We start from the raw sequence: 19,441 nt of genomic DNA on the forward strand, positions 1-19,441 counted from the left end.
AGAATAACTCCTTAAACTATTTTGAAGCTTTAATTTTCCAAGGAAAGGAAAAGTCAATGATGAGATCCCACTGGCCAGACACTTTCCTAGGTGGCCTCCTTCTCAGTAAGTAAGACTTTTTACCCTGCATATTACATATAATTTCAGCTAAATAATCATAAACCAAGGCATCTAGTCCCCATTCACATCTCCCCTCTAAATCCAGGCGTTTCCTCTGCTCCATGAACAGCTCAGGGAATACTGTGTAAAGGGTTAGGAAAGGTCAGGGAAGGAGGCATCACTCCTGCAGTTTTTCTAGCGTGCTGCAGGAACGGGGGCTGCGGCAGGACTTACAAGCAAACTGAAGCTTTGCTTCTCTGCTGACAATAGTTCCAAATGGGTTTGTTGCTACACACTGGTATGTTCCAGCATCTTGGGTTTTATTGGGATTATTGATCAACAGGTTGCCTTCCACCACGCTGTAGCGGTAATCCATACTGATGTCAATACTGGTTCCATTTAACTTCCACCTATAGCACAAAATGTCAAAGTTAAATTCTGCTAATATTAATGGTTACTCTTGGGTATTTGAAAATACGACACAAAGTAAATAAAGAAAGATTTTAAACATCTTTGACTACTTATTAAAAAAAAAAAGTATGAAAATGCAAATTTTCTGCACAGTATTGAGATACTCCATTTTTTAACTGAAAGAGCAATATCCTTGACATACATTTCGGTCTCTGATATGATTAATGCTTCTGTAGTTGCTAGTGCTGCTGCTCTTTGGAATTAATCATTTTGCAATGGGAAGTCCCAGAAACAGGATCTGTAAACCATCCAAGTCCACTGAGCCTTTTTTTTTTATCCCTCTCCTGACTTGCTGGCTGTTTGTTTTTAAATTTAAGAAAATTCACTCACAGCAGATGTTGCCACAAGCTGGGGCACTGAGAAATTCCAGCACCACGTTGCCCCAGTTACAGCAGCCCCCATCCCCACCAGTCCTGGATGGGGCACATAACGGAGCCCCAGCCACATAAGCAGCCCCCTTTGCTGGAACGTACAGAGAAACAATTTGAATATGTTTGCACCAGTGAATCAGCAGAGTTTATTGCATTAAATAGTCAGACATGTCAGAAGACAGCATGGTTGCTGAGGTCTGACGACTCTAATCGGTTTCAGAGTGGCATTTAGTTTGGTGAATAACATGAGAAAGGCACTAAAGGAAAAAGTCCCAGCAGCCTAAATAATTTACAGCAGCAGCAGCAGCACAGTAGTACAGCATCTTTTTTCTACGGATCCCAAAGCAGTTCCTAAAGCTGAAAACAATTATAGAGCTTTGCCCACGTTTACAGAAAAGGATGATGAATCTGGGAGCCAAGACTATTTATAATCCCTTTGTAACCTTTTTGAACTCTTGTCCAAATTCTGCAATTGCACTGCAATACGTGGTGATTCCCTGATGCTTGGGTTTGGGGTTTGGTTTTTTTTTTTGTTATCAGCACTGTGGTAGACCCCAGGGGCATCACTGAGTTACACCATATGATTCACGGAGGACAAAGGCTCTTGGGAGACACTGCTGTAGTGCGGAGATCATGCCAAACAAAAGTTAAACATTCAACAAACCCAATGGTTGGTCTGGGATTTCCTTTTACTTCGCAGCTCAGCTTCACTTTCTTCTCCTCTGAATCCAAGGGGAAGATCACGCTGTTGGGCTCCTGAAGGAAAACTGGCCCATGCAGTGTGTTGTCGTCTGCATTAAACAGAGGGAAAAGGTGACAGATACTTGACGGAATCTCCATGTACCCAGTGTTAAAACAAAACAGTACCTTAGCAGCATGAGCCCATGTATCATTCACCCTGGAAAAGATGTGATAATGACAATTTTATTTATATAACTTTTTTTTTTTTTTCCAAAAGCCATTGAACCTCATGGGGCGTCAACATTCACAAAAGTTTGTGCACTAAATAGAGCACAGACTGGAACTTTACCCAAAGTTTAAACGAATGTAAAAAGGCATGATCCTATCATCATAGCAAAGCCCATTCCAAATCTGAATGCTTAGTTTCACCTTTAAAAAAACCAAAATACTTTCACTGCAAACTAAACCCCCCACATTATTGCATACAGCTACAAGTAAAGCCAGCCAGAGGCTCACCAGCATCTACTGCCCCTCCATTACCAGGGGTGCTGCCATCCCTGCAGGGAAATCTTTTTGCAGCCACGGGGTGTAACTGAGCATCAGCCTAACTCCGCAGGTACTGCGCAGGATTCCATGGAATACACCGACATTGCTCAAAATGCCCACAGAAAGCTGTAATGTAAATTCAATCCATCCTGTTTGTATTAGTTTTATCTTCAGAGTAGCTGTTCAGAAGATAAAGGAAACCAAGTTCTCTTCCCTGAAAAGATCAGCTATCTTGATTTCACTGAGAGTTTTCCGCTCATCAGCACGATACCTACCTGCCTCCCCCATGCACAGTGCTAGTACGGACCCAGTGAAATGTCTCACAGCCATGAAGTCTTTTAGCTGAATGGAAGAAGCCTTGCTTTCACATTTTTTTGAACATTTTCCAATCACGTTCTGCCCTATCACCTTTACAGCAGACTTCTGTTCTTGCAGAGTACCGGTGGGGCAGAATACAATCGCATGTGAGGTCAGGGTGCTGCTGCCAGTACCCGCAGCTCCCGCGCTGCCGGGGCTCACAGGGATGCCGGCACTGACCTCGGTTTGGCCAGGCAGCTGCGCTGCCATCTCAACAGCTGCCAGAAGTCCATCTTGATGGACATGCAGGAAATTTGTGGGCATAGGAGGTCAGAGAAGAATGAATAAAGAAAATGTAAAGATGATGGGATATTCAAGGAAATGAGAAAGGAAAAGGAACGAACAGAGAAGACTATGGATCTTCCCGATGGGAGGAGGGCGAGAATGAATGTGAATAGCCCTCATCCCTCAACACTGGGAAATCAGCTGGATTTATTACGGACAGAACAATAGCTCTTTACCCCAGAGAGAAAACTCTGTCATCTCCACAGAAGGATTTCAGAGACACTCCGCCAGGAAGATTATAATGGAGCAACCTCTCCCCCATGCCTCCTCCCTGAGGCACCACCACAAAAGAGAATGCACTAAGCACACAGTTTATCGCTTGTATTTATCTTTATTTTTAATTATGTTAACGATATCTGACTGAGACTCATCTATTATTCAAAACACATTTCACATAATCTCTAGCTTTAAATTATACCTGTGTGCAACTTACTGTTGCTGACAGAAAAAGATAGTAATAACCATAAAGCATACAGGGCTAGATTATGATATCCTGACTTCTTTCTGAGACCCAGGGCTGCTTCACTCCTTGAAGAGTCTCATACACTGTAAAAAAGAATATTACAGTCTGGCCCATAAAGATTATAGCTCCGAGTACTCTATTAATGGGCTTGGAAACAAAAGAACTAAAATACGTTTTAATTTATCTAGTTTTCTAATTGTAAAATACAGAAGCTGGCTTGGTGCTCAGGTGGCTTTGTCTCCCATAGGCAAGGAGCTTGACTGTGCCAGGACAGGCACCAGGCAGACATCCCAGGTAACCCAGCTAGTGACACGTGCGGGCTCAGGTATGCACAGCATCGGCTGTGTCACCCACCTCACACCCCACAAAGGACTCAGGTCACACTACACTATCATTTGCTGTTACTTCAGTAATGGTTGGTCAATTTCTACCGTATCACATCGCACCAAAGGTCAGATTGTTGGTTCTCTTCCCATCATAAGAAAATACAGCTTGCATTAAAAAGTAGATAGCTCACCTATTTGAATCGTGAAACCCACACAAAAACAAATCTAAGGGTCCTAATGTGTCCCCGTATGGCTGGGACATCACTTGGCTGCAGGATCAGAGCCCAGACCATTATGGTGTAGCATCCTGGGGTGAGACACTGGTCTTCAAAGTACAATGAAACCAGTCCGCATGATGCAACGGAGTGTTGGATAGCGAGTTACAGTTGTAAGAAACATTACAATCTGCCTGTGTAATTAGTAAGCAGAGCACAATTTAGAAGAACACATCAGACAAAAGGTAGAGAACTATGAAGGTAGAAATAGTCACAAATAGGCAAAAAGACCTTTGCCTAAGCTTAAATTTGCCTAAGCTTGAATTTGCCCAAGCTAAACCAGAAGCTCACGAAAGAGCAAATGAAACCACTCTCCAAATATTACATCTGCTGGTGACACTGTTTAACATGCAGCAGTTATAAAAAATAAACACAAAAAAAAGCTTGTTCTTCCTGTTAGCCAGCAAGAAGTAACGCCCAGGTGCAAGTGCTACTTGGCTTTCAAGAGAACAGTGTTGGGTAAGGCAGGGAGAAGCTCCAAAAGCAGCTGCCAGCATATCAGGGGAACAGAAGAGGAGGAAAAACCTTGCAACACTGGGTAGATAAAATTATTTTGAGTGTCTTTCTTCTTTCTCTTATTGCTGCCTGTGTATAACCAAGATAAGCAAGTCCATACTATTTAATCTTCAGCCTGTAGAGTCCTTCTGCTACAGTCTAATGCGTGATTGAAATCACTGCAGCCCAGCTCCTAACGCAGCGTGTGACAAGAGCTGAGTCACAGTACCTTACAGAAGAGGAGGACTTGGTTCAAAGAGCACTACATAGTCACTAATAAATAAAACAAACTACTGCCTAGATTCTTACAGACAAAAACTAAAAGTACCTGTACTATAAATACTTCATTTTTTACTAACTTATGTTACTGGGTGGAAACGGATCTCAGATGTTTAGTGTCAGCACAAATGCATCTACTCTATTACAGTGGCTGGTTTTGTGGGAGCAATGCGTTTTGCTACACAGGTAACTTTGAAATGTGAATTTTACTCTTTTTTTTTTTTTTTTTTTTTTTTTTGTAAACAGAAGTGGTAACTTCATTTCTGTTGCAATAACGCTCAGGGACCTGCAGTCACAGAGCGATGATAACACATTTTTATCTTATCACTGATGAACACTACTAGCCAGCTGATCCACAGAAGCCCACTGATGCCAGAAGGAAGCTCTTTCCTGAGCTTAGCAGGCTTTTTCCCTTGCCCTTCTGATCAGATTGCATTTATTAGGCTCTCTTTTGCTCATTTAATCAAACAGAACGATGAAGCAGTGCATATATACACATATACACATGAAAGCTGCTCTGTTATTTTAACTCGCTTTGCTCTTTATGATATTCAGCAGCTATTGTGTAACCTGTGCTACTCCTTACACATTTGTTACTGTCTTGGGAAAACATAGCAAGCAACCTTCCCGGACAAGCTAACCGTTCAGACAATCTCCCAGTGACAGATTTTATTTTTCTGAGTTACGTTTCTTTTGCTCAAGCCCGAAATGAGCTGCCCTCAGCTTAAGACAAGTTGCAAACCAGATTGGTTACCAATAAGCATTTCCCCCTCGTCAGATGAAACAAGTGTACTACCATTCCGGGTCTGCCTCCTTCAACGGAGGTATATTTCTTCCAGTAAGATGCAGGATATATGAAATTTCAGTGGATTCCATTATACAATTTAAACAGTACGAGGTGTATGCCCATATGCTGTTGGACAGAATGTGATAGATCATTTAGAAGAACATTCTGCTATCCAAGCTTCTGCTGAGATACATATATTTTTTCCTAGTGATTCACAAAATTATTAAAAAACGCCAGATTAAATTCAACACATTCCAAAGAAAGAGTGTATTTTCTGTGTCCCTCCAGTACCCCAAACTGGAGAGCCAGTAGGATGCACGATGCTTGTTGCCTTACTGCACTTCCAAGGAACTGAAACATGAAGAATGCCAGCTGAGGTTAATTCACACAAACAGGTGAAACCATTCCTATTCTCTCTGAACATTAAGCCCAGTGACAGATATCGTTACCTAAATAGAACCGCTTTAATTTTCATTGTAAGTTATGGCCAATTTGAGAGAAGGTTTAATTGAATATTCCACACTGTAGGGAAAGATAATAACTAAACTGAAGAGAGAATTCTTGGAGTATATCCAGTATAAATGATAAAAATCCTCTCCCTGTTTGCTGCAGAGGGAATTGGTTTCTGCGATGTATGCTGGTGTGTTTTCATACAACGTTGCAAGTCAGTATTTCTTCCAAGACAAAACTGCACCTTGGGAGGAGCAACTCTTCAAGAAACTGGAAAGTGAAATGGATAGGGCAGCTCAAGGGCATCGCTGATTAACGCACCAGCCTGCTGCTCAAGGTTAGTCAGCTGCATTACGTCCTCCTGAGCAGGAAAAGGCTAAATTGGACAGCTCGCTCTTTATTTTTTGCCTATCACTTCTATTAACTTCAACTGCACACACACACTGCTAATGACTTTGGAATTACTAGAAAGAAATTTTTACACCAGATAGTTCTACTAGAAATAATTCTGTAGACTTCTCAATAAAAAAGACCTGCTAAAGATGCTTCCTATTAAAAAGAAACAGAAAATGTTTTCTTTTTTAAAAAAAGAGATTTAACAAGTCCAATACTAAATACTCGTTCTGCAGTCCCGCTGCAATCCCCTGAGCTGTGGGAGCAAAACATCCTCCCAGAGAGCTTGTCCGAGCCACACCTCGCCGGCTGGCCTCTGGGGTGAGAAGCTGCATGAGTAAGAGCCACCACTGACCCCCTGCAGCACCAGGCTGCAAGACTGGGCTGGTGTTGCAGCACCCTATGGGTCTCCAGCAGGGACCACGAGCCAGACGGCTGCTCCCTCCACCACTGTTCTTCTCTGACATACTTTTATTTCCCAGATCGCTGCTGTACCAAGTACAAGCACAGTTAAAGTGGAAAGCCATGCTTGGCAGGTGACATCTGATAGGCAAGCATCTGATACCTGACTTCAAAAGCAGTGTCAGGTATTCCTCAGAGACAGTAACGGAGCCATAAAAATCCAGAGGCTCAGAAGACAGGAAGAAATAAATCTTTAGTCTTGTAAATGCAGGCATGGAACAGCTCCAGAATTTGAAACGGAGACAGTAATGGTCTGATAACTCTATTTACGAGTGACCCAAGCATCTGGAGCAGTTCGAATTAAAGGCAAGGTTAGCACATCCACCCCAGTGCAAGTGTGCTCTGACTGCTGGGGGAAGCCCAGCCCCCCGAGCCCGGGGGGGTCCGGAGGTCTGTGATGTTGGAGCGATGTGCCAGCTCCAGGCACGGCTGCGGCTCGGGGAGCTCATCCGTGAAGCCTCTCCTGTTGGATTGTCTGTGCCACAGCGGTAGCCAAGTTTCACCCATCTAAATGCCACATGGTTAATTATAGCAAATGCCATCAAGTTAGCACTTTTCAAATAAAATCTTGCTACCTGATCCATACACACAAAAGCAAGATTTCCCCGTGCCTCGTCTGCTGGGTCTTGACAGCCGGGAGGAGGCAATTCCCAACGCAGTGTAATGAGGGACTTGTCCTATGACAAAAACCTTATTTAATAGAATGTAATTTGTGTTCTCTTAGTAAGTCAACAGCGTGATGATCATCACAGACGTTCCCTTCAGTCTACGATAAAAGCATATTTCTCCATTACTGCAGAAAATCACAAGTTCCTTCACCAAGCAGCCTTCTCCCCGAGTCATCACAGCCAACATCAGAAAAACAAATGGATAAACTTGCACAGCTCCATTAAGGATGATACCAGCCCATGAGAGACTTATAAATAATTATAAGACAACAGCAGTAATAATAACAATATCACAACAGAGCACTAGGGCATCTGCAGGTCCTCTGCCAAAGATCAGTTACAAAAGCCCAGGCAGAACCAGCTGCCTGTTCATTAACGATCACCTTATTTATTGATCTCCAGTGCTGAAGTAGTAGAAACAACCAAAGGGATATTTTTGAAAGATACCTTTAAATATGCATATAATAATCAGGCTTGTACTGATGTCTTACAAGTTAAGCTCTAGCCCTTCGGAAATCATTCAGCAGGGTTATGTATCCAACCCCAGAAACACAGGTTTATGACAGGAAATTAAAATACTGTTCCTTACCAAGCACAATACATCTATTGTTACCACTGGGCAATAATAACCAAAAAAAACCCAAATAAAAAGGCACATTTTTCTTCTTGAAGTAACAGAGACATATATTCTGCTTTGGAGATGAATAATATCACAGTTTCACCAGGGTTCTCAAAAGCTGCTGCATAACACATCCATTCTGAATGCGTTCAAACATATCCTGTCACTAGGAATAAGAACACTAAACCTACATTATCTAAAAATGTACCATAAATTGCTCCTCTACGCTTAACTATGGGGGATGTAGATGGCTTAAATTATCTTTGCTGTTGCTGTGCACATGCGGCTCCCATGAATTTGATCTGTGACCAGAAATCCACCTGCCAGGATGCCACCAGTGTGTTGCCGAATCGAGCCCAGGTCTAAATCCATGACTTGGCTCTTCAGTTGCTGGATAAATTTTTCTCAGTTATTTCCTTCATTCTCCCCTAAGACCATCGCTATAACAACTCGTGGTATTATGTCATTATTCAAGTGGTCAAATCTGCTGGTTACAAGAGGGGAAAAAAAAAAAAATAGTCACACTCTCACATTAGCTCACACTCCTTTTGTTTCACTAGTGTACATGGAGACAAAAGGAACACGCTCATAGTGACCAGACACCAGGGCTATCACAAGTCCTCTGTGACTGGAAGTGAGCTAACAGGTATGCTGGCCAGCACCACAAGGGCTGTGCTCATCCCCACGCACTCCACCAGCTGCAGCTGAGCATCCTGACAACGACGCTTGCCAACACAGGCGTCATTTCGCCACTCTGCTTTTGAATACTGTACAGTTAAGAATTGAGCTCAGAGCATCTCTAATGACTAGATTACACAGAGCCTTAGATAAAATACTCATGTTTAATCTGTTTCATGGTTTATGTATTTTTTTTTAATTCTTTCAACTCAGGACGTGACATACTTTCAACTGAGGAGGTCAGTCAGTGATGGAGAAATTGGTCCTTAAGGGAGATGCAATTGCAGCTCATGGTCTACTCCATTCACAGCACTAACCTTAACCACAGAACAGCAGCTCTGAGACATCCTGCCTCAATCCGTCACCCTCCGTGCAGGTGGCCTGTCACTGCCACAGCAGGGGTAGCACCCACATCCCGCGCCTGATGAATTGTGGCCTCAGGCTCGCACAGTCCTGGGCTTCCAGAGCTGTTTGTAACCTCCCAGGAAAGCACAGGCAAAATCCAGCCACAAGGAGCGTTCTCAAGGTGTATGAATCCTGACTGCACCTGTACCTCATAGCTAGGATGCGATACTGGGCTGACTTGCTTCCATCTGTTGAAAAAAAGTCCTGAATGCAAGGGGCAAAGACAGGCAAAGGCTATAGTTCAGGCTGAAAGTGGCTTTTGCCTAGTAAGAGACCTGACTCCGTGAAATTCTTTCAGAAAGCTGCTGCCAGCACCCTAGACTATTAGAAACCTTTATATTTACACCTGGTCGGTTTGACATTACCTCCACTTCTGACCAAGCCCCACTACAGCACATCACTTTGCGCAGAAAGTTGCCTTCAACTGTTCTTCAGCCTCCTCCAACGGTCTGCACATCCCTCTGGTGCTGGTTATTCTCATGTAGAACTATTTGTGGATAAGGCATTATAAATGTCTGTACTAATTATCTATTGATTTATTAGTAAAATTTAAGGTGCTGATATAACTGCTGTCTTCCAAGAACACATATTATTACTGTAAGATTTTCAGTTGTCTTGAGTATGACAGTGACAATAAAGTGGATATTAAAAAAACCCCAGAGTTAGTAGGTCTGTGTGCATATTTTAAAGCCACATATTTCCTTTCCGCAATACCTCCCTGAACTTCAATTGATTTTAATCTTTCATGTAATAAGGAAGGTGTGTAAAAGCCAGGCTAACAAATGCTATTCTCCCCACCCCAGTGGCAGACGATAAAAAGTTATGAAATACTGATATTGAAAAAGCCTCTTTCCTTTAAAATCCTGGAGCCTTAGAAAAGGGAAGTCCCTGGGGCAATAACCTATAATCTCTGTATCATCTATTGCTTGAAAAACAAAGACAACTCGGCGATGTGTACAGGCTCTCAAATGATTGAGGAGCCCATCGCTGCAGAAATCTTCAAGGTGAAAGGAACCCTCTCCGGCGCATCGCTGCAAGGTGAAGCCTGGGTTTTGTCTTCAGGTTTAAGTACATTAGCCGCTGTCAGAAGTAAAGCGGCTTCCTGCCAACTTTTTATCAGGCTATTTACAGAGAGGTTTAGGCAATGGATTCCCTTCTCAAATATTTGTGAATAAGCAGATTGAATTACCAGCACCTTGAGAGTGATGCAGTACCGCTCCCAGGCAGCAGCGAGTGAGGAGGGATAATCTGTCCAGCACACTCCACGTGAAAGACCGGTAACTTAATTTGCACTATGTCACTGGTCAGAAAATGCACGTACGGTGGTGCAGTTTGTCAACAGGACACTGTAAACCTGCTTGTCCTGGGTCATGGGCACACATTTTGCAATTACGGCAAGAAAACACAACTCGGTGTACAGGGGCATACATCAGGAAGGCTCTGACGTTTAGCTGCACAGCGTGAGGGGAAGCAGCGCTGAGAGCTGTCAGAACAAGCCCTTGCTTATGCCCAGAGTAGGCAGTGCTGCTGAGCAGTTATGGGAATACCGGGAATGCTGTCCCAGGACACCAGCATTCAGCCAGCATGCACAGCTTGCTGCAACCAACGAGCACAAAACTTGTAAAACTTGAACAAAGCAGAGAATAAACCAGGTATTTGTTAACTCAATACACAATATGCACACTTCTCCTTCTCTGCCCGGTTTTGGCAATATTTGAACATTTCCATATCCCTGGGACAACATTGTAATGGGACACAGGTGATGAAGTTTTATCTCCTCCACTTGTTGGGGTTGTGTCTTCTCCCAGGTTAGTCAGCTGAAGGTGCTGAACAGATGCAGTCAAGGTGTGTGGCTGTTATTTAATTGACAACTGTTTAACAGAGATGAGCATATGAAAGCAGAGAAGGTGCTAACATCCACAGGTCTGCCGATGGGGCTCCCCATCCCTAAATGTCTGGAAGAACAAGGTACCTGCTTGTCTCTGCTGACTTCAAGAATCTCTCCCATGGTATGCTCTGCCTCTGGTTCCTCTAGATTTGCCTGTGATTCTGTAGAAGAGCTATTTCATTTTCATCTAAAACAGTCTAGACTGCATTAGAAGCAGCAAGTTTAAATGCCTTCAAAAAGTAATTCTGACCAAGCCAGTCTGTTTTTATAAAAATCTGAAGAATAAAAGTAGTGTCCATCTAAATCAAGGCAGATGAGTTGTTTATTCAATTTCTTTACACTTTTTATAAGCATACAAACTTCAGAAAAAGGCAGCTGCTCTTCAGAAAGTGGCTGCTTTTTTTTTTAATATATGAGGGCTATCTTGGAAAAAAAACGAACATGGAATTAAATCGTAAAAACATTCCTGCAAAAAAAGCTTGAGATTTGCAATTTTTCTAATTGAACATCAATATAAAGAAAAAAATAAGAAAAAGTAAGAAAAGAACACAGAGGAGATGAGTATGGTTTCTCCAAAGGTACACACACATCCCACACCTGCCCGTTTTCAAGCCCTGGGAAGGCTGCAGGGACCACCACACCTGTACTCCAGCAGTGCAGCCTTTCGCGGCCCCTTCCAAACTCCTCCACTTGGGATACCTATAGCTCCCTACAGCATGTACATATTACAAATTCAACACGGTATTTCACACATGGCCCCATGAGCAAATAATACCCACAAAACTGAATATGAAGGTGAACATGGGTGGCATATCCCTTCTATCATAGACTACCGCCACAGGCACCTTTAAGCATCTGTCTCATTACAAATACTACACTCTGCATTTGTTATTATTTCTAGCAAGTTCAACCCTTGCCTTAAGAAAAAAGGACAATATTTCAATGTAACACATTACAACGTAACTGAAAGTATGGTGAGAGACTGAAAACTCCTCTTTATAATGTTATATATTTATATTTTTGGTGCAAAATTGTCAGCATTGGCTTATAATGGTGTCTGGCTGCCTTGAACGCAAGCCTGATGGCACCGTGGGTATCGGCAGTTTAAACGGAACTAATTTATGAAGGAAAAGAGAGTAATCTGCCTTTTAAAGTTAAACAAAAAGGTAAGCCAAAGCCCTTCTTTGGCAGCCCTCACTGTACTGCGTGCCCTCTTGAGACATGCTGGGCATCACACCACACAGCAGCACGATGCTGGGCAGGCTCCTGGCTATGGACGGGAAAATCTCACTAGTGCTTCCCACTGCTGCTAAAGCAGGAAACTGGTAATCCTGCAAACAGGATCCAATGCTGTAATCTCCAGGTGGTTACATTATATAAATGGATTTAAGGCATCTGAAGTCTGCTGTTGGGACACCGGCTGGCACCTCAGCAGGTGTAAATCTCTGTAACTTCATTGAAGTCAGTGGAATTGCACTAATTCAGAGCACATTTGAGGAGCTGTCCTTCACTTATTTTTTAAAAATATTTCTGTAACCCTCAGCAGGAGCAGGAACAAAAAGCATTCACTGACAATTGCATCCCTCCGCAGCATAGGGACCGGCAGCGCTCCCGGAGACTCCCCAACTCTTTTTTTCTGAGGGTCACCATTTACCCCCATTTATTCTGCTGGGTCATCCCTGCAGAGGGACCAGACCATCTACACACACACACACACAGACACAGATCCCACACAAATCCAGCATTAAAATTAACGTCACTCAATGCTAAATTGAGGGCAGCTTAAATAAAGTTCCTGGAGTTCAATGACTAAAACATCAAAAGAGCAACTGGGAGTACAATTTGTACGATCTGCTCATGGATAGCATGTATTCCTTTAATTTTCAAAAAATGTTACGAACTTTAACTAATGCAGCAGGGAAAAGATATCAGCAATAGCTGTCAAAAGCCTGACTTCTATGACTTCTTACACTGCAATTTAGCACCCTCAAAAACTACTTAGATTGATGGCATTTGGGAGTAAAATCTTTCTTCTATCTGGTGTAACACTACCAGGTTACGCTTTCAAACATTCGTCGCTCACCTTTAAAGAGCAGCGTGATGGGGTTGCCCCAGAGATAAGAGTTCATCTCCAACGGTCCGTTTAAATCTCTGCTACCCAGAGCAGCTTTGGGAAGAGAAGCCCCTTTTTAAGGTGTTTCTTACAACAGGAGAAAGCAGCTCCTGGAAACACAGTCCTTCATGCAATATAAGGGCATCAAACAGCAGCACTTACCAAACACACACAGCCCACCCCAAGGGTAAAACTTCACTTTTCTTTGCTTATGGAGACTCCTGGCTCTCCACTGGAGGATGCCGATACAACAAACACAAACGTTACACAATAAACGACCTGTGAACAAGCGCTTCAGATTAAACGTTGACCTGATGCAAATGATATTTTCTACAAACAGTCTGCAAACCAGCGTCACCGTGACAGACAGCCCAACACCTGCCAAGGCCATCCCACTACCGGGGTGACCCAGGAGAAGTCGTGCGAGCCACTGCCGACCGACCCACTGTGGCTCACAAGGAGTCGGTCCGTCCTCTCCACGCGCCTGCACCCTGACACCCAGAGGCACTGAGGATAAACAAAATAATTGCACCTCAAGAGATGACACAGAGCGAGTTGCCCCCCCCAGGAGCCTCTTGTTTTGTTGTCAGACCAAGGGCATAAGGAAAAGCTCTGAAGAAGCGTACTGCAATAAAATGACTACAGAGATAAAAAACAAATTCCGTATCGATGAGGAGAGCAAGTCAACAGTCAAATATAAGGGAGATCAGATGTATTTTCTCTAAGAGAAAGTCTTTATATAATTTAAAAACTTCTATTTATAAAAAAATTATAAAAATAAAAAAATTATTGCTTAACAAGAAACTATATATTTTACTGTGTTTATGTGATTCAGTGAAATAAATCTGTCACTACATAATGTCCACTTATGCCAAACCAGTAGGTTGCTGAAGCTTTTATAAAAAGTGATAGATTAGAAATCCAGTGTAAACTAATAAACATTATTCTTTTCTGTCTTACTATAAATAGCCCAAAATATCAGGAAGATGCCGAAATAGGAGTTGACTTGCGTTACTCATCTGAATACTGTGACCATCTGCAACACTTTGGCAATTGGAAGAAAACCAGCTCCAGGAGCGAGGGTTGGTTGGTTGTTTTTTTTTTTCTTTTGGTAAATTACAAGTCAGAAGTTAAAAGCAAGAAATTTAAGAGAAATCACGTAATTTCATTCTAGTGAAGAGAAGGCTTAATAAGTAATTGAAATAATGTGCACTGCTTCAACAATTTTTTCATTACAATTAAAAAAATAACAGCTTTCTCTGCTTTGAAAATTAAGGATTACACTGGATTGAGAACGCACTGCGAAGGACCTCCTGATTGTGTTTTTCGATGCCTCAAAGACAAATCATTTCTGTAAGCAGCCTTTTATCTGGAACAGAGAGCTTTGGTTTTAACTTCTTCAAGAAGTACACCACCACGCTCCATAACGAAGAATATGCAAACTAATTAAACAGTGAATAATTCTTCACAGATCGCTTTGGTAGCACTCTGCTGTCTCATCAGAGCATTGTTCTGCAAGCAGCAAGAAATCAAAGCCATGGAGGAAGTTTCTCTTGACCCGTTTGCTGCTCACCCATTGTATCTGAGAGCGCTACTGCTCTCAGCACTGCGGCTGCCGGAGAAGTTTATAGGAGTACTGAGGAGGCAGCCAAAAATAGTTCAGAGACATGAGAATGAATGCCTTTTAAAACTGTTGCCTTTTTAAATATGCAAGAGATGGAAATGATAATACATAATTAATACATGTGAGAATATATAACAAAAATAGTGCTACACTATCTGCTGATGCACATTAGAGGCAACATTACTGTGCAGGAGCATAGTACAGAAGAAAGTGCCCAGCCAGGTGGATAAACAGGATGGTTTATTTCATGTGGGTTTGACACAGCAGTGGTTTTGTAGTACAAGCACGTTTGTTACCCTCAGACCTTAAATATATACATCCTTCATTCTTCAATCATAATCCATCTCATATAGCAAAAAGTTCTTTGTCAATGCTGGAAATGCAAAACATCACTCAAACCTGGTCTTGTTTATTCTGCACCAACATAAAACTCAACCCTTCATACTATGGTGCTAAGCAGTGGTGTTGGCTGCAGAATGGATACTCCTCCATCCAGAAAAGTTTGCTCATTACTTATGAGCCCAGCCTATGTGCATTCTGCACCCACTGCCCGTGCAGGCAACGGCTGCGGTTCCCTGAAGAGCAGCACCCTGGGGGCTTCAAACATTGTCCCCATCCATGTCACCTGCAGTTGGTGAAGCCTTTGCCTAACAACTTGTGTCAAGTTTTCCATTGTGTTTTTCCCATCTCTATCATCCATTAAAAAAATGTAACAGATTTCAACTGCAATCAACTTGTTGACTGAAGGTTGTGTGACTTGACTTAAGCTCTGCAATTCAAAGAATGTACCTGAGCTATGCAATGAATAATTTTAAACCGATGTATTTTATGTATAGTTGCAGCCACTTGCAGACCAGCGACAACACCTTTTGCCTGGTGGTGTATGAATGAAAATATCCCCCTATAATTAGAACAGGAATTCACTGCAACAATCAAGCTGTGAAAGTCATGTGTTAAGTGCTGACTTTGCTGACACCTCAACAGGTTTCTGGTCCTTGCAATTAACATCCTCTAAATACAGGGGAAAAAATCTCCTTAATAAGTCAACTACCAATTAATTATTACATCCTCCAATGAACAAATGCAAAAACTCCCAGGTTTTGGGGTTGGGTTTTTTTTGTTAGTACTGCTACAATTTGAACTTTTTTTGTCCTTCAAACTTCTATGCAAACTTTTCCTTAACTCTTTATTCAGTATAATGTACACTTAGCTTCTGCCAAGCAAGCAAAAGCATGCTGGATTATTGCTGCAGCAGCATTACTTTGCTTGCCTCTAGAACAGAATTAAAAGTACTTTTAATATTAAAGAACAAATGCGTACAATAAGTAGTACATTGTGACTGCATTTGTGCACGTGGTAATACAGTAAATACTTCCCTTAAATATTTCTCTAGTCCCATAGATGATTTTTCATCTTGCTGAGTTTATTCAGCAGAAAACCAGCAAGATCCTTCTGAAACAAACCAACTTCTTCCTCCCAAATGGGAGGAGGGCCACCCAGGCGAGCGGCCACCCCGTGCCCCACGGCGTGCGCCCACGGGACCAGCAGTTTGCTTGGAAAACTCATTTACTGCCCGCGCGCCCCTGCAGCTCCCACCTCCCCTCCTACAGCTGTGCCACCAACTTCCAATTCACAAAAGCAAAACCTCTTTAGAACCAAAATAAATACTAATCTTAAATTCAATGTACCCTGACAGCAAATAAGTTTGCTGTGCTTACTTCAGCATGAATAAAAAGCCCGCAAGGAGACTCCTACATAAGAGTATATTTACAAGTTCCATTACCCACTGGAGAGATTGATGTAATAAACCTATAATAAAAAGCCTTGTGTTATGGATTTCTCTAATGTTTCTTATCAAACAGCCTGTATTATCTTGGCTTGTGTATTCAATTTAAAATAGGTTTTCAATAAGTGCCTTAGAGCTAGAGGTCATTTTCACTTAGTTTTCCGACATGCAGGGATGCGTACTGTCTTTTCCTGCCCTTAGAAACTAAAAGCTGTTTGTAGCTTGGTCAAGTACAGTTTACAAAGTAGGCAGACGGATAGATTAGAGGGAACAAGAGAGGGAATATATTATCTGCATACCTATTTCATATCTTACAGCTATAGCCAAAGCTACCAGGGGCACAGGCCCCGCTGTGCAATTTATTTTTATTACTCAGTAGAACGGTGTACTTGTTCCTCATGAGATAAAACCAGTACACAGAAATTGTTTTGCCACCAATTGTCACCTTATTTGTATTTCATGCTGTCTGGCTACAACACCACTGAGGTGTTTCCCGTGACCTGTGGGCAGACTACCTTGCATCTGCAGTAGTTACTTCACCTTTTAGGTAGAAATAGTACAAAATGTACAACAAATGCGGTGTTTGGAGATGCAGGCAATAACTAAACACTTGTACCTATTTTTTTTTCCCCCGGCACCAGATTTAGCTAATAACCAATAGTTGCTAATTAGGATCCAATGCAATTTACCTTAGGACATACTTCATATCACTGCAACATAATTATGGTAGTATTTTCCTAATTTGTTAAATCATTTAAACAGATTGCTGTTTTTATTTTCAGTTCCTAACCCCTTACTCCACAATGTCCCCTGCTCACTTTGAAGCAGTTTTATCAACCTATAAATGCCAAATTTTAGTTAATCTCCCTTTCACTGACAGAATTTCTGCAAAAATTAATTAGAGTTAACCATTCAGTCCCAGTACGATCCAGCCACTGTAATCACAGGGTGTTTTTCCTCTGATTTTGGACATGGGACATGCAGCCCAGTTGTCTACTGATACCAAACAGAGAAAAGGACACGGTATGGATTTTCAGGCTTTGTGTATCAACCACTTGTAATTACTTTTTCTTCCTAGTAATCAAGTCTTGCTTTCATTAACCACCCAACAGCAGTAATACAAGTCCACAACTGCAAGGCCTGCTTCTTACACAGAAAGTATAAAACAGGGGGGGTTTGGTAACAGTTAACATTTTGCAGAACAAGCTGCTCAGAATATTGGAATCAAGCAAACACAGAGGGATACGTTTAGGTAAAGATGCCATAAAGCAGTTGGGTATTAAACTGAAATCAAGACCCTTTGCTTTTATGAGAACCGCAGATACCTTTGCCACCCATCTCCCTGTGACAAGGGTGAAGGGCACTCGGCGGTGAGCAGCAAGCCCGCCAGCAGAAGAGGTTAAAAGCAGGTAGCTTATTGTACGTCAGCTGATGCACTAGACAGATGGACAGATATCTTCCCAAACGATAGAAGATTCTTTCTAGTAATGACAGGAACACGTCCAAAAATCTCTTAAAAACCTGAGGGACACTTTGAAATTGGAGGAAAAAAAAAAAAAATCAAGTAAAAAACCTGCACACCTGTGTGTATACATAAAGCTTTCTCACCCCATATGGAAGATGACGTGTGTGCACCCATGTGCACTATGGCAGCTTCAGCCTGCTAAAGCTCACGTGTTTTCAGGGTGGCAGTTCAGAGCAGCAGCGTGCCCGTGCCCTGCTGGTCTCGAGTTCATGGGTAATCACTGCATCGTAAGCGTTTGGTGAAGACATCACGCTATGCCTGATCTCTGCGCTGAGATCACCTCTGAATTAAAAGACTTGAGGTCAAACCACACTGTGAAGCTTGCACACGTGTTCCATGCCACATTTACTGCATGCTCCGGGTGACATTAAATGAAGACACCATTAAATGTTTAATGGTGCTTTTCTCACCGTGGCAGACAACAGTTCACCTTCTTTTTTCATCCACCAGACCATAATGACATGGTTCTGACTGACATTCCTGCTCCACAATAACAGGCTCTCACCTGCCAGAGCGGTCCCACACTCCTTTACATGCCTGCACTTTCACTATACTGAAATACCACTTTAATTTCAGGTCACAATGTATTTGTTCCGTCTTTTTATAATGACTCACCAATTTGTTTTTCCCCCATGGCTAACAGCTCTCTGCACCCAAACTCAAAACAAGCGGTACGGGTAACTGGGAAGCAGGGCTACAGCCCCTGTATGTCAAACACGCTGGAAACAAACTGGCTTTAGCATGTTCAAATGTGTATTTGGCTGGCTGACTTTTCAGCCCTGGTGATATCTCCCAAGCCCAAGAGCTCTCTATGCAGCTGCGGCGACTCTGCAGCTGGAACCTGAAGTCTGAGCACACGGAGGAGCAGCGCAGCCGTCGATGAAAGCCCTTCGGCCACAGGTCTGGCAGGGACGACCAAGGCTCTTCACGTAGATTTTACAAGCAGGGCTTGTGCCAAGCTGTTTCCTGACTCAGAGCAAAAATAGAACTTTTCTTGGACTACAGCTGCAAAATGCACTCCTCTGCCCAGCTAATAAAGCTGTAGAAGTCTACAGGAAGCTGCTAAAATGATCTCCTTTAGTACCGCGCAAAGTGACATTGTTTTCACCGGTGCTAAACACCTGCCTGTTTTGTTGAAATGTGTGGAATTTAGGGTGTATTAATACTTCTCAAATCAGGTCCCTCTTCTAGATTTTTTTGCCTGCCTTCTGCATTTCTGAATACAGATTTCAAGTGTCAAGATAGTCAAAACAATAAAGAGACGTCTTTAGAAGAAGTATTCTTACTTCAAGAGAAGCCTCCACGATTGACAAAAATCAGTGGGGAACAGTCGATCCTCCTACTGCTCACCAAATCCACTAACACCCTGCAGTGAACATTGCACACAGCCATTGG

At 42.5% G+C, this 19,441-nt stretch overlaps 1 protein-coding gene across 5 annotated transcripts in view; it reads right to left on the reverse strand.

Moving 5' to 3' along the window:
* The window catches only part of LOC130148520 (contactin-4), a 339,116-nt gene that overhangs the window by 129,679 nt on the left and 189,996 nt on the right, over positions 1 to 19,441 (reverse strand). For all 5 annotated transcript variants that reach the window (XM_056337222.1, XM_056337218.1, XM_056337221.1 and 2 more), the window contains 2 exons: positions 1,606 to 1,732; positions 334 to 509 (listed from right to left, as the gene is read on the reverse strand). In XM_056337222.1, the coding sequence (XP_056193197.1) occupies positions 334 to 509; positions 1,606 to 1,732 (303 nt within the window). The remainder of the gene's footprint in view (positions 1 to 333; positions 510 to 1,605; positions 1,733 to 19,441) is intronic.

Source organism: Falco biarmicus, chromosome 4, assembly GCF_023638135.1.
Source record: "Falco biarmicus isolate bFalBia1 chromosome 4, bFalBia1.pri, whole genome shotgun sequence".
Classification (NCBI taxonomy): domain Eukaryota; kingdom Metazoa; phylum Chordata; class Aves; order Falconiformes; family Falconidae; genus Falco; species Falco biarmicus.